Source organism: Perissodus microlepis, chromosome 15 (assembly GCF_051167445.1).
Source record: "Perissodus microlepis isolate ML-2025 ecotype Zambia chromosome 15, ASM5116744v1, whole genome shotgun sequence".
Classification (NCBI taxonomy): domain Eukaryota; kingdom Metazoa; phylum Chordata; class Actinopteri; order Cichliformes; family Cichlidae; genus Perissodus; species Perissodus microlepis.
Window position 1 is genome coordinate 6,501,586 of NC_140475.1, and position 21,628 is coordinate 6,523,213.

At 41.0% G+C, this 21,628-nt stretch overlaps 1 protein-coding gene across 2 annotated transcripts; it reads left to right on the forward strand.

The window, feature by feature from the left end:
* Positions 1-185: 185 nt before the first annotated feature.
* med23 (mediator complex subunit 23) lies at positions 186-19,785 on the forward strand. 2 transcript variants are annotated; one of them, XM_084953174.1, is made up of 31 exons: positions 186-388; positions 641-672; positions 1,651-1,738; positions 1,821-1,945; positions 2,163-2,274; positions 2,523-2,621; positions 2,718-2,819; positions 2,910-2,979; positions 3,180-3,292; positions 3,375-3,470; positions 4,353-4,370; positions 8,400-8,606; positions 8,987-9,130; positions 9,299-9,444; positions 9,612-9,857; positions 9,938-10,080; positions 10,847-11,021; positions 11,459-11,622; positions 11,786-11,910; positions 12,033-12,238; positions 12,597-12,777; positions 12,892-13,062; positions 13,190-13,406; positions 13,623-13,732; positions 13,820-13,946; positions 14,306-14,471; positions 14,626-14,698; positions 14,785-14,999; positions 15,078-15,198; positions 15,301-15,432; positions 18,025-19,785. In XM_084953174.1, the coding sequence occupies exons 1-31, from the start codon at positions 338-340 to the stop codon at positions 18,250-18,252; spliced, it is 4,203 nt and encodes a 1,400-aa protein (XP_084809300.1). In that variant the 5' UTR covers positions 186-337; the 3' UTR covers positions 18,253-19,785. The 2 variants fall into 2 exon arrangements, with proteins under 2 accessions (XP_084809300.1, XP_084809301.1); XM_084953175.1 differs by lacking the exon at positions 4,353-4,370.
* Positions 19,786-21,628: the final 1,843 nt, after the last annotated feature.

The following is a 21,628-nucleotide window of genomic DNA, read 5'->3' on the forward strand; positions in this document are numbered from 1 at the left end:
CAGATTTTAAACACTCAAAAATGCAAGCGTTGTGATAAATATTTGGAAAAAAAAATATTATTAATGTGTAACTTTATTATTTGCAAATTACTGAGGTATGAGAATTACAATTTCTAATAATAATAATTAAGCAAAGAAACAATGGAGCGGAACTGTCCCGCTTGTGTTTCCGTTGCACGCCCGGATTGTTTTTGCCATCGCGCTTCTCATGCGGCGGCTTTCATTCTGCTTCCTTTTAGCATTTAGCTAGATGGGGTTATCGTCTGCGCTCCCGTAGAGGAGTAACGGGTTTGAATTCTGGGATGGTTCGTTGAATCATTGTCTTTTGGTTGCAAACATGGCGCTTTCGATGGAAACACAGCTTCAGAGCATCTTTGAAGATGTTGTGGTAACTTGCACCTTTGTTTACTGAGTGGCAGCCGAGCTAACATTAGTTAGCATGTCAGATAACTGTAGTAGTATTTTCTATTTACTGAAGTTACTTTGGATTGCAAATGAGCAGTCCTAAATATAACCAGATGGTGTTTTTACTTTATGTCCCCAGCTCGCTAACATGAGAATTAACAGCTATGGGTGCACCGTTAATATCACAAATCTTCAATTACGTTAATGCATTTTTATTTTCTCCTTCTTTTCTTAGAAAACTGAGATGATAGAAGAGGCCTTTGCTGGGTAAGGCTGCTCTGAATTCATGTTAATAACGCCCGATATTTGCAATTGCATTGTTATTAGCTTTAAAAGGTGTAATGTTAAGTTACTGCACACTGGTAGTGCTGCTGGATGTTTCAGCAGCAAGACCATACATACACTCACAGGCCACTTTGTTAGGTGCTGGAAACATTTCTCAGAGATTCTGGTCCACATTGACATGACAGCATCACACAGTTGCTGCAGATTTGTTGGCTGCTCCATCCATGATGTGAATCTCCTGTTTCACCACACCCCAAAAGTGTTCTGCTGGATTGAGATCTGGTGACTGTGGAGATCATTTGAGTACATTGAACTCATTGTCATGTTCGAGAAACTAGTTTGATGTAATTTGAATTTTAAGACATGCTGTGTTATCCTGCTTTGCTTCAGTTCCCTGTTCTTAGCTTACATTACCGGCATCCATTATGTTCCTCAGCTGCTGTAGTCCATCTGCCTCGGGGTTTGACATGTTGTGTTCAGAGAGGCTCTTCTGAATAGGGGGGTTGTGTTTATTGGAGTTGCTTTTTTGCTCCCAGCACCTCAAAGCAATCTGGCCATTGTCCTATGACCTCAACAAGGCATTTTCCCCCAGAGAACTGCTGCTTGCTGCCTTTTCTCTCTTTTCTGGACCATTCTCTGAAAACCCTAGAGATGTATATGTGGGGAAATTCCCAGCAGATCATCAGTTTCTGAAATAATCAGACCAACCTGTTTAGCACCTACAACCATGCCATGTTCAAAGTCACTTAAATCACATTTCTTCCCCATTCTTATGCTCAGTTTGAACTTAACTAGGTTTTCTTGACCATGTCCACATTCCTAAAGGCAGTTAGGTGATGTCGTGTGATCGATTGATTAGATAACTGCATTGAAAAGATGTGGCTAACAGAGTGGCCGGTGTGTGTATATTAAAATGTATGGAGCAAAATGAAATGCTAAAATTAAGAAGTGTGTTTTTAGGATGTTTATGGACACTCCAGAGGATGAGAGGACTAAGCTGATCAGTTGTCTTGGAGCCTTCAGACAGTACTGGGGAACCCTGCCACAGGTTTTTACACACACACATACACTCCCACTTGCTCACACCTACATGGCTGAGATTTCTCAGTTGCTCCAATGTCTTTCTGCAGGAGTCTCATGAACAGTGTGTGCAATGGATTGTGCGCTTTATACACAGTCAGCACAGCCCCAAGAGGATCTCCTTCCTCTACGACTGTCTGGCAATGGCTGTGGAGACCAGTCTTTTACCACCCAGGTACACACATACATATAGTGTGAGATTATTTGACGCCTAAAGAAGTAAAATGGGTTCAAAGAATGATTTATAATATTTCCATATATTAATTTATTATATTTAATTTATCTGTTTTATGACATCCCAATAATGAGTTGTTTTTAACTGTATTTATTATGTTTAAAGTTGTAACATGTAATCTGTTATTTGTTTATCTCATTAATCTTCGTATCTTTAGGATGGTGTGCGTGGCCTTAATAAGCTCAGACAGTTTGGAGTGGGAGAGGACACAGTTGTGGGCATTAACTTTCAAGCTGATCCGCAAGATCATCGGGGGAGTGGACTACAAGGTCTCTGACACGAAACTTCTAGCACACAGACACATCTGGATCGATTCTTCCAATTCGTTTCTTCAATTCTTCGATTGTTTGTGCTTTTTTGTTTTGATTTTCAGTGGTTTTATTTTTGTTGACTGCTGCTAAACAGGGATCTCTGGCTTTTAGAAGAATATCCTACAATGTGTCATACATTTTAAAGTCGTTTTAAGCTTTCCACGTGAGACACTTGTTCATGAATTCTTTTATACTTGTTGTGTCAGGGTGTTCGGGACCTGTTGAAAGCTGTGCTGGATAAAATTCAAACTATTCCTACCACTGTCAGCTCAGCTATAGTCCAGCAGCTTTTGGCTGCCAGAGAGGTACCCATCTTCATACCTTTAAAATGAATCATATGTCATTTTTGATGGTTTATTTGAATACTTTTTTTGGTTTACTTATATTTATGCATGTTGCAGGTGGTAGAATATATCCTGGACAGAAACGCCTGTCTCCTTCCAGCCTACTTTGCTATCACAGAAATTAGAAAACTGTATCCAGAGGGGCAGCTCTCTCACTGGGTGAGTGTTTGTGTAACATTATATGTAACACTATATAGTCTGAATTTTTATTTGTGAATTCCTTATCATGCCTGTGCATCTCATTTTCAGCTTTTGGGCAGTTTGATATCAGACTTTGTGGACAGTTTTAGACCCACCGCCCGGATCAACTCTATCTGTGGTAAGAGGAACTGGTTGCTTCTCCTTTTATGGATTCCTGGAGATTTAAATAAGCCGCTTATCATTTGAAGTGTTATTATTATTATTAATAAGACAGTCACTAGAAAGTGAATGAAAACTAAAAAGACAGTTTGTAGTTATTTATCTCATGTAGTCTGTCTGGTATGTACAATCATTTGTTGCATCCGTGTGTCCTCACAGGACGATGCAGTCTGTTGCCAGTGGTGAATAACAGCGGTGCTATCTGTAATTCCTGGAAATTAGACCCCAGCACTCTTCGCTTCCCTCTGAGAGGCATGCTGCCGTTTGACAAGGTAACAAACGCGCTGGACTTATACACCACACACACCTTTAGACGTACAGAAGTTTGATCGTGATTTGTGTGTTATCATATAGGACCTTTTTGAGCCACAGACAGGGTTGCTACGCTATGTACTAGAACAGCCTTATTCAAGAGAGATGGTGTGCAACATGTTGGGGCTCAACAAGCAGGTAAAACAACCTCATCTTCTTTTGTATTTGTCCCTTTGCCTCCATATCAAGCCCTCCAAATGCCCCCACATTTCCTGCCCCCGTTATTTTCATCTTACCATCTTTTATCTGCTCCTGCTCTTGCTGTTTCCCTTATCCTCCATGATCTTTTCTTTGCGTTGTAATTCGGCACGGGTTCTTCACTTTTCTTTGCCACCCTCCTTATATCCTTCTCCCCTCACTCCTCTCTTTTACCTTGTTTCCCTTGTAGTCCTTATAACACACCTATATAAGAACAAATGTAAAGCAACGCTGTGAGCTTGGCCCATAATGCACTGGTGTCAGTTTGCCCTGTTGGGTTCATGCAGTTTCAGCTCAGCCCAGTTCACTTAGCACAAACATCCACACAGTGTGTCAAGCTGTCATTGAATCCAGACAGTTTGGCATTATCACAAATATTTCTGTGTAGTTTCTCAGTTATCCCGGTCATGGCAATATAAGGAGCTTAAAAAGAAAAGCAACTGGACTACTTTAAGTTTCTTGAAGATGAAGCTTCTTCAAGAAACTTAAAGAAGTCCAGTCGCTTTTCTTCCGGGCTCCTTGGATTGTTAACACAAAGCTATAATCAACGCTGTATATGGATTTTTCTTTATATTTTGACTTGGAGTAAATAACCCAGAATCTGGTTTATATATCTGAATTGGCTGAGTTGAAACTAACTGTGCTGAACAGACAGTAAACAACCTAGCTACCTTAGTCACCACTTTCTTTTCTGTCTCTCCTTCCCCCGCCCCCCCTCCTCTCTCCGTTTCATCCTCTTTCTTTGTTTCTCTTCCTTTTCTCTCTCTTTTGTCCTCTGGCTGTGTGTTGTATTTGTCTGTCTCTCTGCCATGCGCTCTCTAGACTCTGAACATTGCCCAGGTATGTCCTCTTCCTGGTTGCCTGACCGACCCAACTAACCAGCTCATTGGACGCTTAGCTTTTTTTTAGGCACACTGACGACCTGAAACTGGAGAAATGAAGAAAACTTGAAGTGGAACAAAAGGGAAACATGACAGAGCTTGAGATGGACACAGCAGGGCTCCATAAATGGTAGACTGGTGTGGTTAAATAAATATTTGACAGGTGCACTGTTAGGGAGATATTAAAGATTACCAGAAAAAGCAGTTCGTTTTATGGGAAGCCAGGGAGACTTTGAGTCATTAACTGCACATGACTTGTTCAATTAACAGGTCGCTGTGTACATTTTTTAATAATGCCTGTTTGCTTTGCATCACACCTGCACACCTTATCTCTACCTTACCTTATCTTTTTTGTATCCTCCTTGATATTTTCTGTTAATATTCAGTATATATGATCTTGGCAAAAAAAAGAAGCACCTTGATTATAATTATTTAGGCTTAGTTAAATTAATGCATATGATAAATAGATGAAAAATAGGTCTGTGATTAGCCATGATTACCACTAAGCCTCTTATATTGGGGGTTGTCAGTCAGCTGAAAGCTTTCAAGCGCCAAGTTCCTCAGTAATGCTTAGTACTTGGATTTGTGCTTAGCGTGTTTCTGCATAATTCTATTTACTTATTAATGAGTACTCCTCAACTTTGCCTCATTGTGGCCCAACAGACGCAGTTGATTAACATTTTTAGTTAGCAATCCTAATGTCAGCTGAGCTAACTGACACTGATCGTACGGATACAGTCCAGACTAAGAGAGCTGCAGCTCCTCTGAGCCGCAAAAGAGCAAATTTAGTCCCAGCTAACAAGTTGACCTTAATTATTTCTGACTTTAAACCCTGCTGTTGACATTTCAAGTCCTGCTGCACTGCATGTATGGATGTAGTCTGGTGCTTGCCTGTTGTTAGCAAGGTCCTCCCGTGTCGGACCTGCTGCTGCTTTCTGTTGTGCTGACCGGGGGCAACATTGAACTATTTTGACTAAGCGGTGCTCTTGTCTTTGGTGATTAATGCAATTTGTTATTGTTATATTTGTTAGCCAAGAGCAAGCGCAGAAACATTGTGCTGTACCTACAAGTAGACAAGCAAAATATTAGGCACCTCACAGGTTAATTTATCATTCCAACTTTATTACTTTTTACATAAATAAAAGGCAGGCTGGCTATGCTTTGTTTAATTATAGTCCAGTCTGCATTTTAAGTTGATAGCTCTTAAATAATGTTACTGCACTGTGATAGCAAACTGGATTTTAATGCAGCTTGTCCCTTCCACTCATTCAGTTGCATTAGTCAAAAATGATAAAGTGGCTCTAATTTGTATTGCTTACATTCACCTTAATCCTTTCCAGTAAAAGCTGTAAGGTGACTCTGAAAGGTCAAATAAACTGCAACTTTAGAAAACACCAGGTTTAGCACACAAAACACAAGCTAGGTTAAATAAAACACAGTGGAAATAGGGAAAAAAACAGGTTAGTGCGATGGCTAGCACAGTTGCCTCAAAGCAAGAAGGTCCTGGGTTTGAACCCCCATCATGCCGGCGCTGATCTACGTAGACCTTGCTTGTTCTCCCCGTGTTTGTGTGGGTTATGTCGGGGTTCCTCCCACAGACTTAGTGAGGTTAGGTCAATTACTGTATATAAACTGTCCATAGATGTGAATGGTTTGTGACCTGTCCTGGGTGTAGGGTCTCTCACCCCATGACCCTGAGTTGGATAAGTGGAAGAAAATGGACGGATGGATGAAAATAGAGAAAAATACTGTAAAAGCACACAAAAAACAACTGAAATAGAACAAAATCTCACAACACTTTGCAAAAAAAGAAGAAACACAATGAAAGTGTCTTTGGGGGACTCGATAATGTGACGGAAGAGCCGTGGAAATGACAGGCTAATAGCAAACATGTATCTACAGTATTATACAAACCACGTTATTAAAACACACATTACCTGCAACCTTTTCTCCTCAGCTTCTTGTAAGTAGGTCTCAGTGCAGTTGTTTGCATGTTTTGGTTTTTGTCTCCCCAAAAAACACTTCTGTTGTGTTGTATACATTTGTGTGTGTGATTTCTTTTATGTTTGTTTGTTTTGTTTTTTCTGTTTCCATTATGATTTGTGTGCTTCTGCGGCGTGTTTTCTTAAGTTGCAATACGTTTGACCTCTCTGAGCCACCGTAAAGCTGGCTCATAAACCAAAAAGTTCTTTTCAGGTTTGAGATGGACTGGATTTTTGTTACAGGTCAAAATAATTAAATAAGGGGGTGGCCCGTGAGGACCGCAGTGCTTTATTGCATTTGCATAGTTTGTGGTTATTGTCAGCAGGTCAGTGGAACATTTTAATTCCGGGCACCCAGGCGTTATGTTAATAAATAAGATGCTACCTGAGTTTATCTTCCTGAAAATGCAATTTCATTACATTGTGCTGGTGCATGATGGGTTAGAATTTAAAAAAGAAAAGGAAAAAAAAAGGTTCCCATTAGTCAGGCTGTTGATCAGTTACAGTATAAACTAGCTGCTGGTTATATTGCTGGTTTTTAAATATATCACTGGGTGATCTGTGTACATGATTTATTTGTAGACAACAGATATGCCTGTGGATCTCTCTCTTACTCTTTTTCTTCTATCTGTTTGTTGCCCTTTTCTCTCTCATTCTGTGAGCATGTGTGTGTTTGGCTGCGGTGGAAGAGAAGCTGTGCTGAAGGCCAAAGCAAAGAAAAATCGGATGGTCATTTTCACAGCTACTCTTCTTCCTCCCACTCACACCTTTGTCCCTTCCCAGACCTGTTAGTCTGCATGTGGGAATGTGTTGCAGTGGCTGGTTTGCTGTTTTATGCTGTGCCTTTTAGTGCTGTACCTGACTTGTTCGTGCTGTGCTGTTCAGTCCCTTGTGTCTAAGTGTAAGAAGGGCTCTGTTAAGAGGCCTGACATGAATGTCAAAGCCTGCGCTGCAGAGATCCTCACTCCTTCTGCTCTAATTTTGCCTTTTTACATGTAGAAGATGGAACAAATGTGAAGGCCATATGTCAGGAAAGTGTGCAGCATTTTTTATGAAATCATAGTTCTTTTTAAATTAAATAACAGACCCAGCGACATGAAATATCAGCTACCTCATACAGTAGAACAGGGGCTGTGTGGATTGTAAGTGAAGCCTGTAATATTATTGTTATTAGTATTATTATTATTATTATTAACCCTTATTAGATGGAAAAATAAAAAAAATTAAAAACCCTCTCATTACCACTAATCCTCCATTTCTTTTCCTTTTTTTTCTTTTTACCCCACCTGTCTTTTAAATAGATGCATTTTTTTTAATTCTTCATGATAGAGCATGGGTTATACTGGATATACTGGAGCCAGTACAGATTTTGAAGTGTTAAAAATTCTAGTATGGATGTCCTGGCCAATATTCTTTCTATATGTTTGCTCAGACTATAATATATTTATATTAAAAAGGAAAATTAAGGGTTTATTTGTCAAACTAGTTAGCTTTAGCTTCTATCCGTTTCTGAATCTTCTGATATAACAGCTACTTCTTAGCTTGTGAACCTTGTGACTGTTTCACATATGGAATGAAACCCCTTATTTTAAATCTTTTGTATGTATTAGAGTTATAAAAGATTTCACAGAAGACCAAAACACATCTTCTTTTCTGTATAGTAACACAAGCTGAGGATTACCAGAATATTAAGGGATATGGGTAAACACTGGAATATGGCTACAGTCCATTGTGACAACACAAGAAGGAGATGCTGTCCTGCACACAGTGATCTTTTTAACAGTATCTGGAATAACTGTCAACAAAAATGTTTGAATGTGAAGTATTTTATTAAAGATGTTATTTTTATTCTCTCCTATGTCTATCTTTCTGTCTTTCTTCCTTCAATCCGACCTTCCTTTCCTCTCTTCTTAACCCCTCTTCTTTTTGTCTCCTTTGGCTTTTTTCCTCCCTTCTTCTCACCGTTTTCTTTATCCTGTAACACACCTCCCCTCCTCCCCTCCCAGCATAAGCAGCGTTGCCCGGTGCTGGAAGAGCAGCTGGTGGACCTGGTGGTGTACGCCATGGAGCGCTCTGAGACTGAGGAACACTTTGACGCCGATATCGGAGGAACTAGTCAGCTGCTGTGGCAGCACCTCTCCTCCCAGCTCATCTTCTTTGTGTTGTTTCAGTTTGCAAGTTTCCCTCACATGGTGCTGTCGCTACACCAAAAGGTATGAGGAGTTGACTGCAGTCACGCTGATAGAAAAAGAAAAACATTTACAGCATGTTTACAGTCAGTTAGGGCATGAGTGTAATACATGTGTTTACAGTGAACTGGGGAAGCCTCTTGGATGAGAGGTGAAACATCTTCTCAAACTTTAAGAAGCTCAGTTGCCTTTTTCAAGCTTTTGAGACGTGTTTAAATGTATGCAGTGGATCCCAAATAAAGAATTATATATTTAGTTGTAGCACGTGTCATAACATTTATTAAATACAGAGCATGTTTAACAACATGTTACTAACAAGGAAAAAATTAAATGAAGCAGATTAAATTCTGTGTATATGTGTTTTAATGATTTATTTTCTCTTTTCCCTTATTTGTTCTCATCAGCTTGCAGGTAGAGGTCTCATTAAAGGGAGAGATCATCTAATGTGGGTCCTGCTTCAGTTCATATCAGGAAGCATTCAGAAGAACGCCTTAGCTGACTTCCTGCCTGTCATGAAGCTTTTTGACCTGCTTTACCCAGAAAAAGAGGTACAAGTTATTGCAACTTGTACTGTCCCATTTTTATCTTGTTTTTGTCTTGTTTTTTATTAGATCTATGTTTTAAATATTCATCATTCTAATATTTTACTGGGGTGGTACAATAGACTAATATTGCTTGTGGTATGAGTGTCACCATCGCTTTCTGTTCCTCTTCAGTGCATTCCAGTTCCTGACATTAACAAACCCCAGTCGACCCATTCGTTCGCTATGACCTGCATCTGGATCCATTTGAACCGCAAAGCTCAGAACGACAACTCCAAACTGCAGATACCCATACCGCACTCTCTGAAGCTGCACCATGAGTATGTCTTTCACAAAGATATGCATTTAGCAATATTAAATACCTCAAAAGTCATAATTTTCCCTAAACAGGGCATACCTGGTTAATTGCTAATGTCTTCCAGAATTCATAAAATGATAAACGTCCTCTGTGGCTCTCTGTCCACTGCTTTTCCCCTTCTTTCTTTAGATTTCTTCAGCAGTCGCTGCGTAACAAGACCCTGGGCATGTCCGACTATAAGATCGCCCTGCTGTGTAACGCCTACAGCACCAACTCGGAGTGCTTCACTCTGCCAATGGGCGTCCTGGTTGAGACCATCTATGGAAATGGATCCATGAGGATCAACCTTCCCGGCACCAACTGTATGGCTTCGGGATCGGTTACTCCGCTGCCCATGAATCTGCTGGATTCGCTCACTGTGCATGCAAAGATGAGGTAAATAAGTAAAACACAGAGAATGTTTTAATTAATTTCTTCTACTTCAAATCCCTGATCGCCTGCCCTCCGGTCTCCAGTCTGATCCACAGTATTGCCACGCGTGTCATCAAATTGGCCCATGCCAAGTCCAGCATTGCTCTTGCCCCTGCATTGGTAGAGACGTACAGCAGATTGTTGGTCTACATGGAAATTGAGTCCCTGGGCATCAAGGGATTCATCAGTGAGTCTATTTTTAAAACTCACTTAAAGTTTGCACTATGTTGAATTGTACTTACACTTAAAACACTTAAAACTAAGTGTTTTATCCTATTGTAAAGTGTCCTTGGGTGACTTGAAAGGCGCTCATAAATAAAATCTATTATTATTATTATGTATGAAATATTATCTTATTTGAGGAGGAGCTAATTGTGCTTCTTAACGACTAATAGTTGTTTGGGATTGTCACGTCATACTTCTGTAGAGATAGCTAGATGCTAGATTCTGAAGTACTGCAAACATAGCATATGGACACCTGCACTCCTTTAGGTCAACTTCCAACTCCCAAGTTGAACCGTTGTAAAAATGTAAAGAGAAGAATATACAGATATTTGTAAAAGTAAAAAGTTGCCTGAAAAATAAATGCTCAGGTAAAGTACAGATACATGAAAATTCTACTTAAGTAAAGGTTGAAGTATTTGTACTTCATTATTCAGCTCATTCCCAGCTCTGCAAATAGCCGACATAAAGCCGTCTGGATGTGTCAGGCTTCAGAATAGTGTTATTAATCTCTATATTTATAGTATCATGAACATTTTAATGACATTTACTGAGGAAGCAGGTTTATTTACATGATACTGTTTCATTATGGGGTTTTGCAGTACTATCGATATATTGAGCTAGTAAAATTTGCAAGTGTTACAGTTTACTGGGACACAGTTACATTGTTATTTATTCTCTTTGGGGCTGCAGAAACGTTTTAAATAATGAGAAACACTCTGTCTGTCCAGGTCAGTTGTTGCCCAACGTGTTCAAGTCTCACGCGTGGGGAATCCTTCACACGTTACTGGAGATGTTCAGTTACAGGATGCATCACATCCAGCCACACTACAGAGTCCAGCTGCTGAGTCACCTGCACAGCTTGGCTGCTGTGCCACAGACCAACCAGAACCAGCTACATCTGTGGTAATGTAGAAGCATGTGTCGCATATAGCTAGTTCCTGCTAATATTAGAAATTTAAAGCAAAATTACACATTTTGTTGCTTTTTGAAGTCGAAAGATTAAATCAAAACAAATATTAAAATGCAGCTTGAGTGTTGTGTGCTCTTTTAATGCACTTTATTGCCTTTGAACTTAAAATTCGTGATGTTCCTACCATGAAGTGAAAATGATCTGAAACTTGAAAGTTATTCTTTTAAGTCCTTCTGTTTGAAATAGTTATTTGCTTAATTCTAATTATTTACTCAGGTAAACTAACTGTGGAAGACAGAAAAGTCCCACACAACATGTTCTCATGTTGTCCAACTCAACTGAGAAACAAATTAAGCACAAAAAAATGTTCATCAGGATTATGATGTAGTGAAAAAGAGTCATCATTCCTCTTTCTGTCTTTGTCCTGAAGTGTTGAGAGCACAGCTCTGCGCCTGATCACAGCTTTGGGGAGCTCGGAGGTGCAGCCGCAGTTCACCCGCTTCCTCAATGACCCAAAGACAGTTTTGTCAGCCGAATCCGAGGAGCTGAATCGCGCCCTGATCCTCACTCTGGCCAGAGCCACACACGTCACCGGTACTCACTCAGTTTTTGAAGCCTCATTTGCAGTGTTGTTTTTTTTTTTTTTTTGCTGCCCGCTTCATTTTAGTCATTGTTTTGCTTTTTGCTTCACTTCTAATCATCGTGTTTGACTGAAATCCATCTCGTGTTATTTGTCACCTGCTTTCTGTATGTGCAGATTTCTTCACAGGGTCTGACTCCATCCAGGGCACTTGGTGTAAGGACATCCTGCAGACAATCATGAGTTTTACGCCTCATAACTGGGCCTCACACACGCTATCCTGCTTCCCTGCACCACTACAGGTGCAGATATTATGTTATGCAAAATATTCAAGTAATAATTGTGGCTTATTGTTGTTTTTCTCTGTCAAATAAAACGTCTGAATCTTGCTGTAGTGACTCCTGGACCTCTGTTTTTGCTTCAGGCGTTTTTCAAGCAGAACAACGTTCCTCAGGAGTCGCGCTTCAATCTGAAGAAGAACGTCGAGGAGGAGTACAGGAAGTGGAAGTCGATGGCCAATGAGAATGACATCATCACCCACTTCTCCATGCAGGGCTCACCTCCACTGTTCCTCTGTCTGCTGTGGAAGATGCTGCTGGAGATGGACCATATAAACCAAATAGGCTTTAGGTTTGTTATACATGTATATAAAAAGTAGACCGCAGCGGGGAAAAAAGAAATACTTAATTAAATAATCCAAAGCTGTGATCAACGAGAATATTACTTGTTTATGTTTCCAGGTTACACTCACTATTAAAGACACTGCTGAGTGTATTTTAATGAACCCTGTGTTAATGATGCATCTCATCACTGTTGTTGAGGCATTTTAAATTTAACATTTTACATCAATTAACCAGGAAGGCGGGGGTGGGTCCTACATAGCATCTGTGACTAATTGATCCCGAGGGAGAAAGCTGCCTTATTGTGGGATGATGAGCTAACTGCTGTTTTTTGTGGGGGGTTTTCCATTTCTTTTTTGGTCCCTCAGAGTCTTGGAACGTATTGGAGCACGTGCACTGGTGGCTCACGTGCGCACATTTGCCGACTTCCTCGTCTATGAGTTCTCAACGTCAGCTGGCGGGCAGCAGCTTAACAAGTGCATTGAAATACTCAATGACATGGTCTGGAAATACAACATAGTCACGCTGGATAGACTCATTCTGTGCCTGGTGAGGACAGACGGAGAACTACAGGATTATATACTGTAACAAAGACATCATTGATTCTACACTTTTTCTTTGCCCATGCTGCTATACGATAAGGGTCCATGTCTCTGCCTTCAGGCGATGCGTAGCCACGAGGGAAACGAGGCTCAGGTTTGCTACTTCATAATCCAGCTGCTGCTGCTGAAGCCCAATGACTTCAGAAACCGAGTCAACGATTTTGTCAAGGAGAATGCTCCCGAGCACTGGCTGCAGAACGACTGGCACAGCAAACACATGAACTACCACAAGGTATACGTGCGACAGAACATGTTCCGTTAAAAGTTAGATAGTTCCACAACTGTGAGACATCTCAAAAAGTCAAGTTAAATGTAGAAATTAAATTAAATCTGTTTTAAAATGACCGTTTTTCTTCCAGAAATACCCAGAGAAGTTGTACTTTGAGGGTCTCGCAGACCAAGTCAACCCTCCCATGCAGCTCCAGCCTCAGTACCTGCCAATCTACTTTGGGAATGTGTGTCTGCGCTTTCTGCCTGTTTTTGACATTGTCATCCACCGCTTCCTGGAGCTCCTTCCTGTCTCCAAGTCTCTGGAGACACTGCTGGATCATCTGGGAGGGCTGTACAAGTTCCACGGTGAGTAGGGCTACGAGGAGGACTGTGCGGGTCCAAGATGAGGGGGGTTGGATTCCAGGCAGCTCATTCAGTAGGAGAAATGTTTCATCACTCATCTAAGTAACTTCTCCAGTCATCCACTTATCAGAATCAGCTTTTTGGGATAAAAAAAAAAAAAAGGGAAGGTGAACTTTGCCATTATTTGGGGATTTGTATTTACCGCTGCGTTTTTTGCAGATCGCCCTGTGACCTACCTGTACAACACCCTTCACTACTATGAGAGACACCTGAGAGACAGAACCAACCTCAAGAGAAAACTGGTTCATGCCATCATGTCTTCACTGAAGGTAAACAGAGAAGACACATTCATTAATTCGTGTATCTGAATAGCTAATGCGCAATTATTGATATCAGTGTAACGTTTTATTTTGCAGGACAACCGTACTCCAGGCTGGTGTCTCAGCGAAACCTATCTGAGGTTTGGCATGAACGCCCGTGAAGAAAACGTGTGGATCCCTGATGACACCTACTACTGCAAGCTGATTGGACGCCTTGTGGACAATATCCTTCATTAATCTATCACTCTTAACAACAAAAGACCAATGTCTGGTCATGAAAAGTCATTGGTCTTTGGCTGCTGGAAAGTATATTTACCTTACCGCTGTGAGTTAGTCTCCCTTAATAGCTTTAAAGAGGGATTGTATTTATTAATCCATCTAAGCTCATTTTATTGCAGCCTCGGGGGTTGTTAAAGTAGAAAAGAGTTATTAAAAACAAGATAAAATCAGTTGGATGGGGTTCGTGTGCTCCACGAAAACAATATGCGGTTAATTAAAAGTGGAACAAGTAAAACATCCGTGCTTCCATGAAGGCTGTTTTCTCCTCTGGTGATTGTTTATCCTCCTTAGCTTTTACCTCACCCATGGCGGGAAAGTCACCGGGTCCTTTTCCCAACTGTGACTGGAGGTTCAACGAGTTCCCCAACCCTGCGGCCCACGCCCTGCACGTCACCTGTGTGGAGCTGATGGCTTTGGCCGTGCCAGGAAAAGATGTGGGAAACGCTTTGCTTAATGTTGTGTTGAAAAGGTGCGGTAAGCAAGCCATGTGCAATCACTGTAAAGTTGATGGGTCTCATTAGGCTTAAATGCCATCCTTTTGGAATTAATAGTGTTCTGTAGTGTATGCAGAATATTTTAATGATCACTAAAATTACCTATCATCTTCTCCTTTCACCTTTTAGTCAGCCTCTGGTTCCCAGAGAGAACATCACTGCCTGGATGAATGCCATTGGACTTGTGATCACTGCACTTCCAGTAAGAAAAATATTCTGACTTTCAGCTTTCACGATAAACTGATGTTCAGATTTTTCCGCCGTGACGACCTGTGATCTCCTCTTCAGGAACCATACTGGATCGTTCTCCACGACCGCATCGTTTCTGTGATCAGCTCTCCGGCATTGACATCGGAGACAGAGTGGACAGGCTATCCCTTTGCCTTGCTGGACTTCACCGCCTGCCACCAGAGCTACAGTGAAATGAACTGCAGCTACGTGCTAGCATTAGCACACGCCGTGTGGCATCACTCATCCATCGGACAGCTGTCTCTGATCCCCAAGTGAGGCGCTCTCCTTGTTTCTATCCTGTAAGGCTGTTTCTTTTTGCTCTCCTCATGTCTTTATGTGTCTGTGCGTAGATTCCTGTCAGAGACTCTGAAGCCAATCGTCAAGACAGAGTTCCAGCTGCTGTACGTGTATCACCTGGTGGGGCCGTTCCTTCAGCGCTTCCAGCAAGAGAGGACGCGTTGCATGTTGGAGGTACACTTCAGACGTTCTCTTTATCTTACATCAAAGATATCATTTAGTTTTGTCTTTCTCCTGGTGGATTTTTGTACATTTTGTTCTGTGTTGCTATTTCAGATTGGTGTTGCCTTCTATGAGATGCTGCAGGCAGTTGACAAACACTGTCAGCATCTCAGCTACATGGACCCGATCTGCGATTTCCTGTATCACATTAAATACATGTACACTGGAGACAGCGTGAAGGAGCAGGTGAGCTTTTGACGTCTCCTTGGAGCATAGCAGTGTCACAACAACAATCCAATCCAGTTTTATTTATAGGGCATTTTTTATACATGCAAATTTGACAAAGTGCTGTACAAAGCACCAAAACACCCACACACAATCAGTGAAACAATAAAAAAACAACAACAATAAAAATAATAATATATTGAAGGTAAGAACACACCACTGTCATTGTGAGTTAAAAGCCAGATGAGTTTTTTAAAAATGAGGAGATCATCCTAAAATATGGGCAGGGAGATCATTCCATAATTAAGAGATGATAACTGAAAAAATGGTCCATGTACCTCAGCGATCTTGAGCGAACATATGCGGTCAGCAGCTCAGACACGTACACGGGTGGTCATCCAGGAAAGGTTTTAAAAGCAAATAATAAAATCTTAAAACAAACGGGGAGCCAGCGGAAGGAGGCCAGGATGGGCGAGCACTGGTTAATACAAGCTGTGGCATTTTGGACCAACTGCATGCGACCAACGGAAGCTTTGATTTATTGTGAACTCACTAATAGTGGATACAGGAACAGGAAAGTTCCTGTCATTTAATTGTTTATCTGTTATTGCCAGTGTGGGGAAACAGTCTTTATCAATAGGAAACGCTGTGAAAATTATGAAAATACAGTTGAAAGTTAAAAATCTTTGCACTCCTTCACATTTTCTAAAGTTGTCCAGTGAGCCGGATTAGCGTCATCATCAGGGGATTCTGTCCCCGAGGCCTTATGTTTGACACCACTGCACTAGAACCATATTAATATTATTTATGAGCCCTAAATATTACCCTCTAAATACAGTGCAGTTATCAGCATTGCCGTGTTTAATTGCACTGCAGAGGCGTGCATACAGCGTTGTTTGTCTGTAAATATCATGCTTGCTAACGGAAATTTCCCTGCAGGTTTGAATAAGAGGCCTGACTGAGGCAAGGGTTACCCTGTTTTCTGCTTTTTTTTATCCACCGGATACTACTGCAGCTTAGATTGTGCACAAAATTGACCTATTATGTTGCAGATGAAAGCTTCCAGAAGACGGAACTACTGCAGAAATTCAAATAAATCCAAACAGAAAGTCTCTAAATATTAATTTTGTTTGGGGAAATGATGATATGCCAGTAGAACTGTGTAATTATGTGCACAGAGATTAAAAAGTGTGCTACCATTTGAATAATAGATACCCTAAAATCTACAGTAAGAAGATGATGAAACCATCATCATGTAAAACAGGGAAAACCAACTGACAAGAAATCTGTGGCTTTTACACACATTCTGAGTGCGTGCTGCTCCTCAAAACACAGTTGCTGTTTTTTTTATTTTTTTTATCTCCATTTATCCACTCATTCATTTTTTTGTTGCTTACTTGGATCTGAGTCACATGGGCAGCCATCTCAACACAGATGCCCAGACCTCTCTCTTTTTGCAATGTTTCCAAGCCACCTGTCAGATGTAATCTCTCCTTCATGTCCTGGGTCTTCTTTGGAGCCTCCCTCTGGTGGGACATGCCAGAAATATCTCACCTGATCAGATGCCCGAACCTCAATCTTCCTCCTCTTGATGTGGAGGAGTAGCGGCTCTACTTTGAGTCCCTCACAATCTCTAAGACTGAGCTCAGACACCGTTTGGATGGAGTTCATTTCTGGTGCTTATATCTGCAATCGTATTCTTTTGGTCAGTTCTCACAGACATAGGTCAGGGTAGGACCGTAGATGTACAGCTTCACAACAGCAGGTAGCCTCTGCATGGATGTCAACACTGCACAAGTCTGTTCCCCTCTCTTGTGAACAAGACCCATCCATCCAGGGGTTGCAAGGGACCTGGAGCCTATCCTGTGTCAGTGTGAAAGAGAGGATACACTCTGGACAGGTCATCAGTCTGTCACCAGACTAACAGACAGACAACCATTTGAACTCACATTCACCTGTGGGTAATTTAGAAACACCGTTTAAGCCAGGCTACCTCGAGAGAAACCTTGCAGATTCCATGCAGAAAGGCTGTCATGGATTCGAACCCAGTACCTTCTCTCTATAAACACCAAGATCCCAGAGATACTTAAACGCCTCCATTTGGAGCAACAGCTTACTCCTGATCAGGAGTGGCCACTCCACTCTTGACCAATTGAGAATCCCGGCCTAAGGCTCAGAGGTACGAATTTTCATTTTCAAGTGTTCACTCTCAGCTGCAAACCTCACCAGCGTGACCTGGAGGTTACCGCTTAAAGAAATTCATCATCTTCAAAAAGTAGAGAGGTGATCCTGAGACTTCATCTCTTGGCTGGTTTTCATCACTTTTTTGCAGTTTTAGTTTGAGCTTAGGTGCAATTCCAGAGGCGTGCCCGACTTTATAAGAGCAGATTTGTTCCAAGCCACCACAGGACACAATATGCTGTGTTTTTGGTGCAGTAATTCTAAAGAAGCAAATGTGATAAATACCGATGTGATGCTTAACTGGTACTTACAAAGCACCTCTCTGACACAACCTAATTGCCTTTCTTGTTTAGTTCCTGCTTTTAGCTCTGTCTACATCAGTGTATTCACTTCTCATCCTTTATCCTTCCACCTTTTTTGTGCTTTGTCTAGGTGGAGAAAATCATCATGACTCTGCGTCCTGCCATGAAGCTGCGTCTGCGCTTCATCACGCACAGCAGCAAGATAGAGACATCATCCTCAGCTGCCAGCGCTGCCTCCGCTTCCTCCACCTCTTCCTCCTCCGCCACCCCTCAGCCCCCTCCGTCCACACTCTCATCCTCCACCGCTGCCGCCTCGCCCTCCCCCTCCTCCTCACAGCACACACACCCACCTATGTAGGTGGCCTTGCCAAACACAAACGCACAGTAGCGATCATAACTATGAACTTACATTTTGTTCGTTTTCTTCTTATTTGGATATTTTGTATCTCGTGTGTTTATAAACAAGGCCTCCTGTAAGAATTTTGTGCAAATTATTTTCAAAATCTCAGCTTATGACAAAGTTAAAACAAAGAATTTTTTTTTCTTCTTATGTTTTTCTGTCCAGGAAACTCCATAGACTGAGTTTGACAAAATATTTAAGCCTTAACATAACAGACAAAATGGGTCACAAGAAAACAGAAGATTTTTTGTGGCGTAATTTTATCGTATTTTTTTTGTAGACATTTTTTATGTTGTACATTATTACTTCATTTAAAAACGGAGGCAAGTTTTTAAAATAATGGGTCTTTGTAACAAAAACTGTGTATTTCTTTATTTAGACTGTATCCTCATGGTCTCAAACCAGTGATCTTTCATGTGTTCATGTGTCAACCACTTCACCTACACATGGATCCACTATGTTACTGTAAATATAATAACCATGCATATTAAGGTTTTTCTAAGAATTATTCAGTCAAACTGTTTTTTGTTGCTCCTCTCATGTTTTTCATTTGTTCCGGGGCAGGCTAGAAATACCAGACTGATTCTGACAGGTCAGCTCACCCCTTACTCTTACTGTGGACAAACACCTGTTTAGTAGGTGAGTCACACCCACGTAGATGAGCACAACCCAAAGCACTCAATACAGGTTCTGTCTGATGCAATATAGTAACAACCAGCAGGGGGAGCCCAGCATTTACAGTTGACATCAGTCACTTTCCTCACAGATGGAATTAATGAAGGATGGAGGGAGTCATACATTAGGAACCTTACCTTGCCCCTTTTGATTGGTTCCCTTTCTCTATGCCAGAGGATATGAAAAAAGCACATAAACAGGTATCCATTAAGTTTGGTAGAAAGTCGCACTCTGAGCCAGTAACACTTTGTATTCTGGCAGAGAGCTGGATCTGGGAATTTTGCCATTTGACAGTTGGCAGTAAAGCTAATGGTTAGACATAGACTTCATTCCAAATCCTTGGGGTATATTGTTGGGTCAGTAAATCAAATTATAATTAAATTGGTGCCTTTGGATGTTGGGCAGTGGCGAGGGTAACTACATAGTTTTACCAACTATTTTTGCTTCCCACTGGAGAAGCTGAACTACAGCAAAGCTGATCAATGGAAACATGTAGTTTAGATTCCTAAAGCTGCTTAGAGGAAGTAGTTAAACATTAGTTTACATCATTTATTCAAAATATCACAGAAAACTACCAACAAATGATATTTCCTTTTATGTCACATTGTAGTTTTAGTATGTGTTTATGTAAATCATCATGGAAATGTATCCAACTGCAAAATTGAGTCAGAAGTAGTGAAGTCTTATTCTCTAATGTCAGTGTTCATCTCTGATTATTATCCCAAATTTGCTGTTATATGGCACGTGGATAAACTGTAAACATCGTTCCACTCAAGAACAAATGTAATATACTAAAATAAAAAAGGTCACACTGGTGCTGTAAAGTGTAACATATTACAAAAGCATCTTAAAGGAGTGTGTTACTGCACTTGTGTGTTGAAAGTCATAATGCTCTTTGACTCACAATCTGGAATGATGTTAATCGTGGTCATCAGCAGCAAAAAAAGCACACTTGGACCAAATGCAGTTCCTCAAATGGCCACTTGAGGTTGGCTTCAAAACAACCCAACAAATGACTGACGCCCTGTCTGCAAGGCTTCACTTTTGCAAACGAGACGACTCTAAAAGCTGATTCTTTGTAGTGAACAAGAAGAGCTGAATCTTCAGATGGTCCTGCTCAGCTGGCAGAGGCGGGACTTTATTTTGATGGTCCCCCATACAGCCAATCATATGCAAAGACAGACAAGGATCATACCATTGTATGTAAGAAGGAAGGGGAGAGACACTCTGAAAACAGCGAGTATAGTGCACAGGCAAAGGTACACAACAACATTGTGAGCCTGCAAAGATGTCTAAGAACCGCTCACCTGTCCGTGCAGCTGGAGGAAAGCTGGCCCTCTCTCTTCCATCTGCCACCCACTAACCCTGGAAAAGTGTCTTGTTTTGAGTACTTCTGCTGTAGCATCCACTGTCTTGCCAAAAACTGCAGGTATACCACCTTAAACTATAATGACCTCACTTATGAACAGGTAAGTGTCGATGACAAGCTGGGTAGAATGGTAGCCAGTCCTATTTTCCATTGTGGAGGACAATAGGGTTCAAACTATCGGCCAGGCTTTAAACTCCATGTAAATTCTCCACAGTGGTGGTAAATGTTTATGAAAACACTGATTTAAAAGTTGCTTATCAACATACAAACCATTAGGCTACAATAGAAGGCCTAGAACCGAAGAGCCATTTGGGCTGGCTCTTTGGAAAGAACCAGACCTCTCATCACTACATCCACTAAATCAAGTCACCAAACTGGATTTCTTGACTGTGTTTATGCCGTTGGTGCCTTTTGGAGCATTTTAATGCAGCTCTTTAATAATCACTATGGCAGTACAAATAAACAAACAGCTCATCCAAGAAGTGTAGTGTTGTTTTTGTATGAACTTAGCGCTAATTAGCAGGTTTCCAGAGACGTGGGAAGAGCCGAACAGGTCTGCACAGCTGAGAAAAATCATACCAAAATGAGCATAATATTTGAACAGCACAGCATTAATTAAACCTCTGCTCATGAAGTACACACACAGGTGAGCAAATTCATTATGAAACCATAAATAAGAAATATGTCAGTTTTGCGAAGAAATCCCTTTACACACAACTCCCAAGAATATGCATTAAGCCTAACATGTCCCAGTACACATAATATTTTAATATGTTCATGCATAATATGTTCATTCATGCAGCTGGAGTCAAATTTATTTCAATCATATTAATGTAAAACTGCTCCTTAACATTAATGCTAAACTCCTTGAAGGCAGCTCATAATAAGTCAGTCAATAAGTACGATCCAAATCCAAATGTATCTTCGAACTCGGAGTCTTAGGAGATATATTTCCTCATGAGGGGCACTAACGTTGCACGTGTTAAAAGTATCTGTGGATATACTGATCGGGAAGAGGTGTGTGAGTGTCCTTTGTGTCAGGGTGAACCGTGAGGAAGTTTTTAATTGACGCTAGCTGGAGAATGATCACTCGCATAAGGCCAGGGATACTGGTAAATTTTAGGATGGAGCTGATCGCCCTCTCATCACTTCTGTTTGAAATATGTATAGATTTTAAATGTTCAGCATCTGTTACATCACATTACCCCCACCATGAAATCCTTGACCTTGCTGTCACTGTAAAAGTGGTATTTATAGTCAGCACACACACACCAAAGGTGAACGCTGGTG

Excerpts from the sequence above, each read along its gene's own strand:
- med23 (XM_084953174.1), top strand. The coding sequence starts at position 338 with ATGGCGCTTTCGATGGAAACACAGCTTCAGAGCATCTTTGAAGATGTT. Across the intron at positions 3,293-3,374 it reads GCATGCTGCCGTTTGACAAG|GACCTTTTTGAGCCACAGAC; the intron begins GTAACAAACGCG and ends GTTATCATATAG. Across the intron at positions 13,407-13,622 it reads AGGGCTGTACAAGTTCCACG|ATCGCCCTGTGACCTACCTG; the intron begins GTGAGTAGGGCT and ends CGTTTTTTGCAG.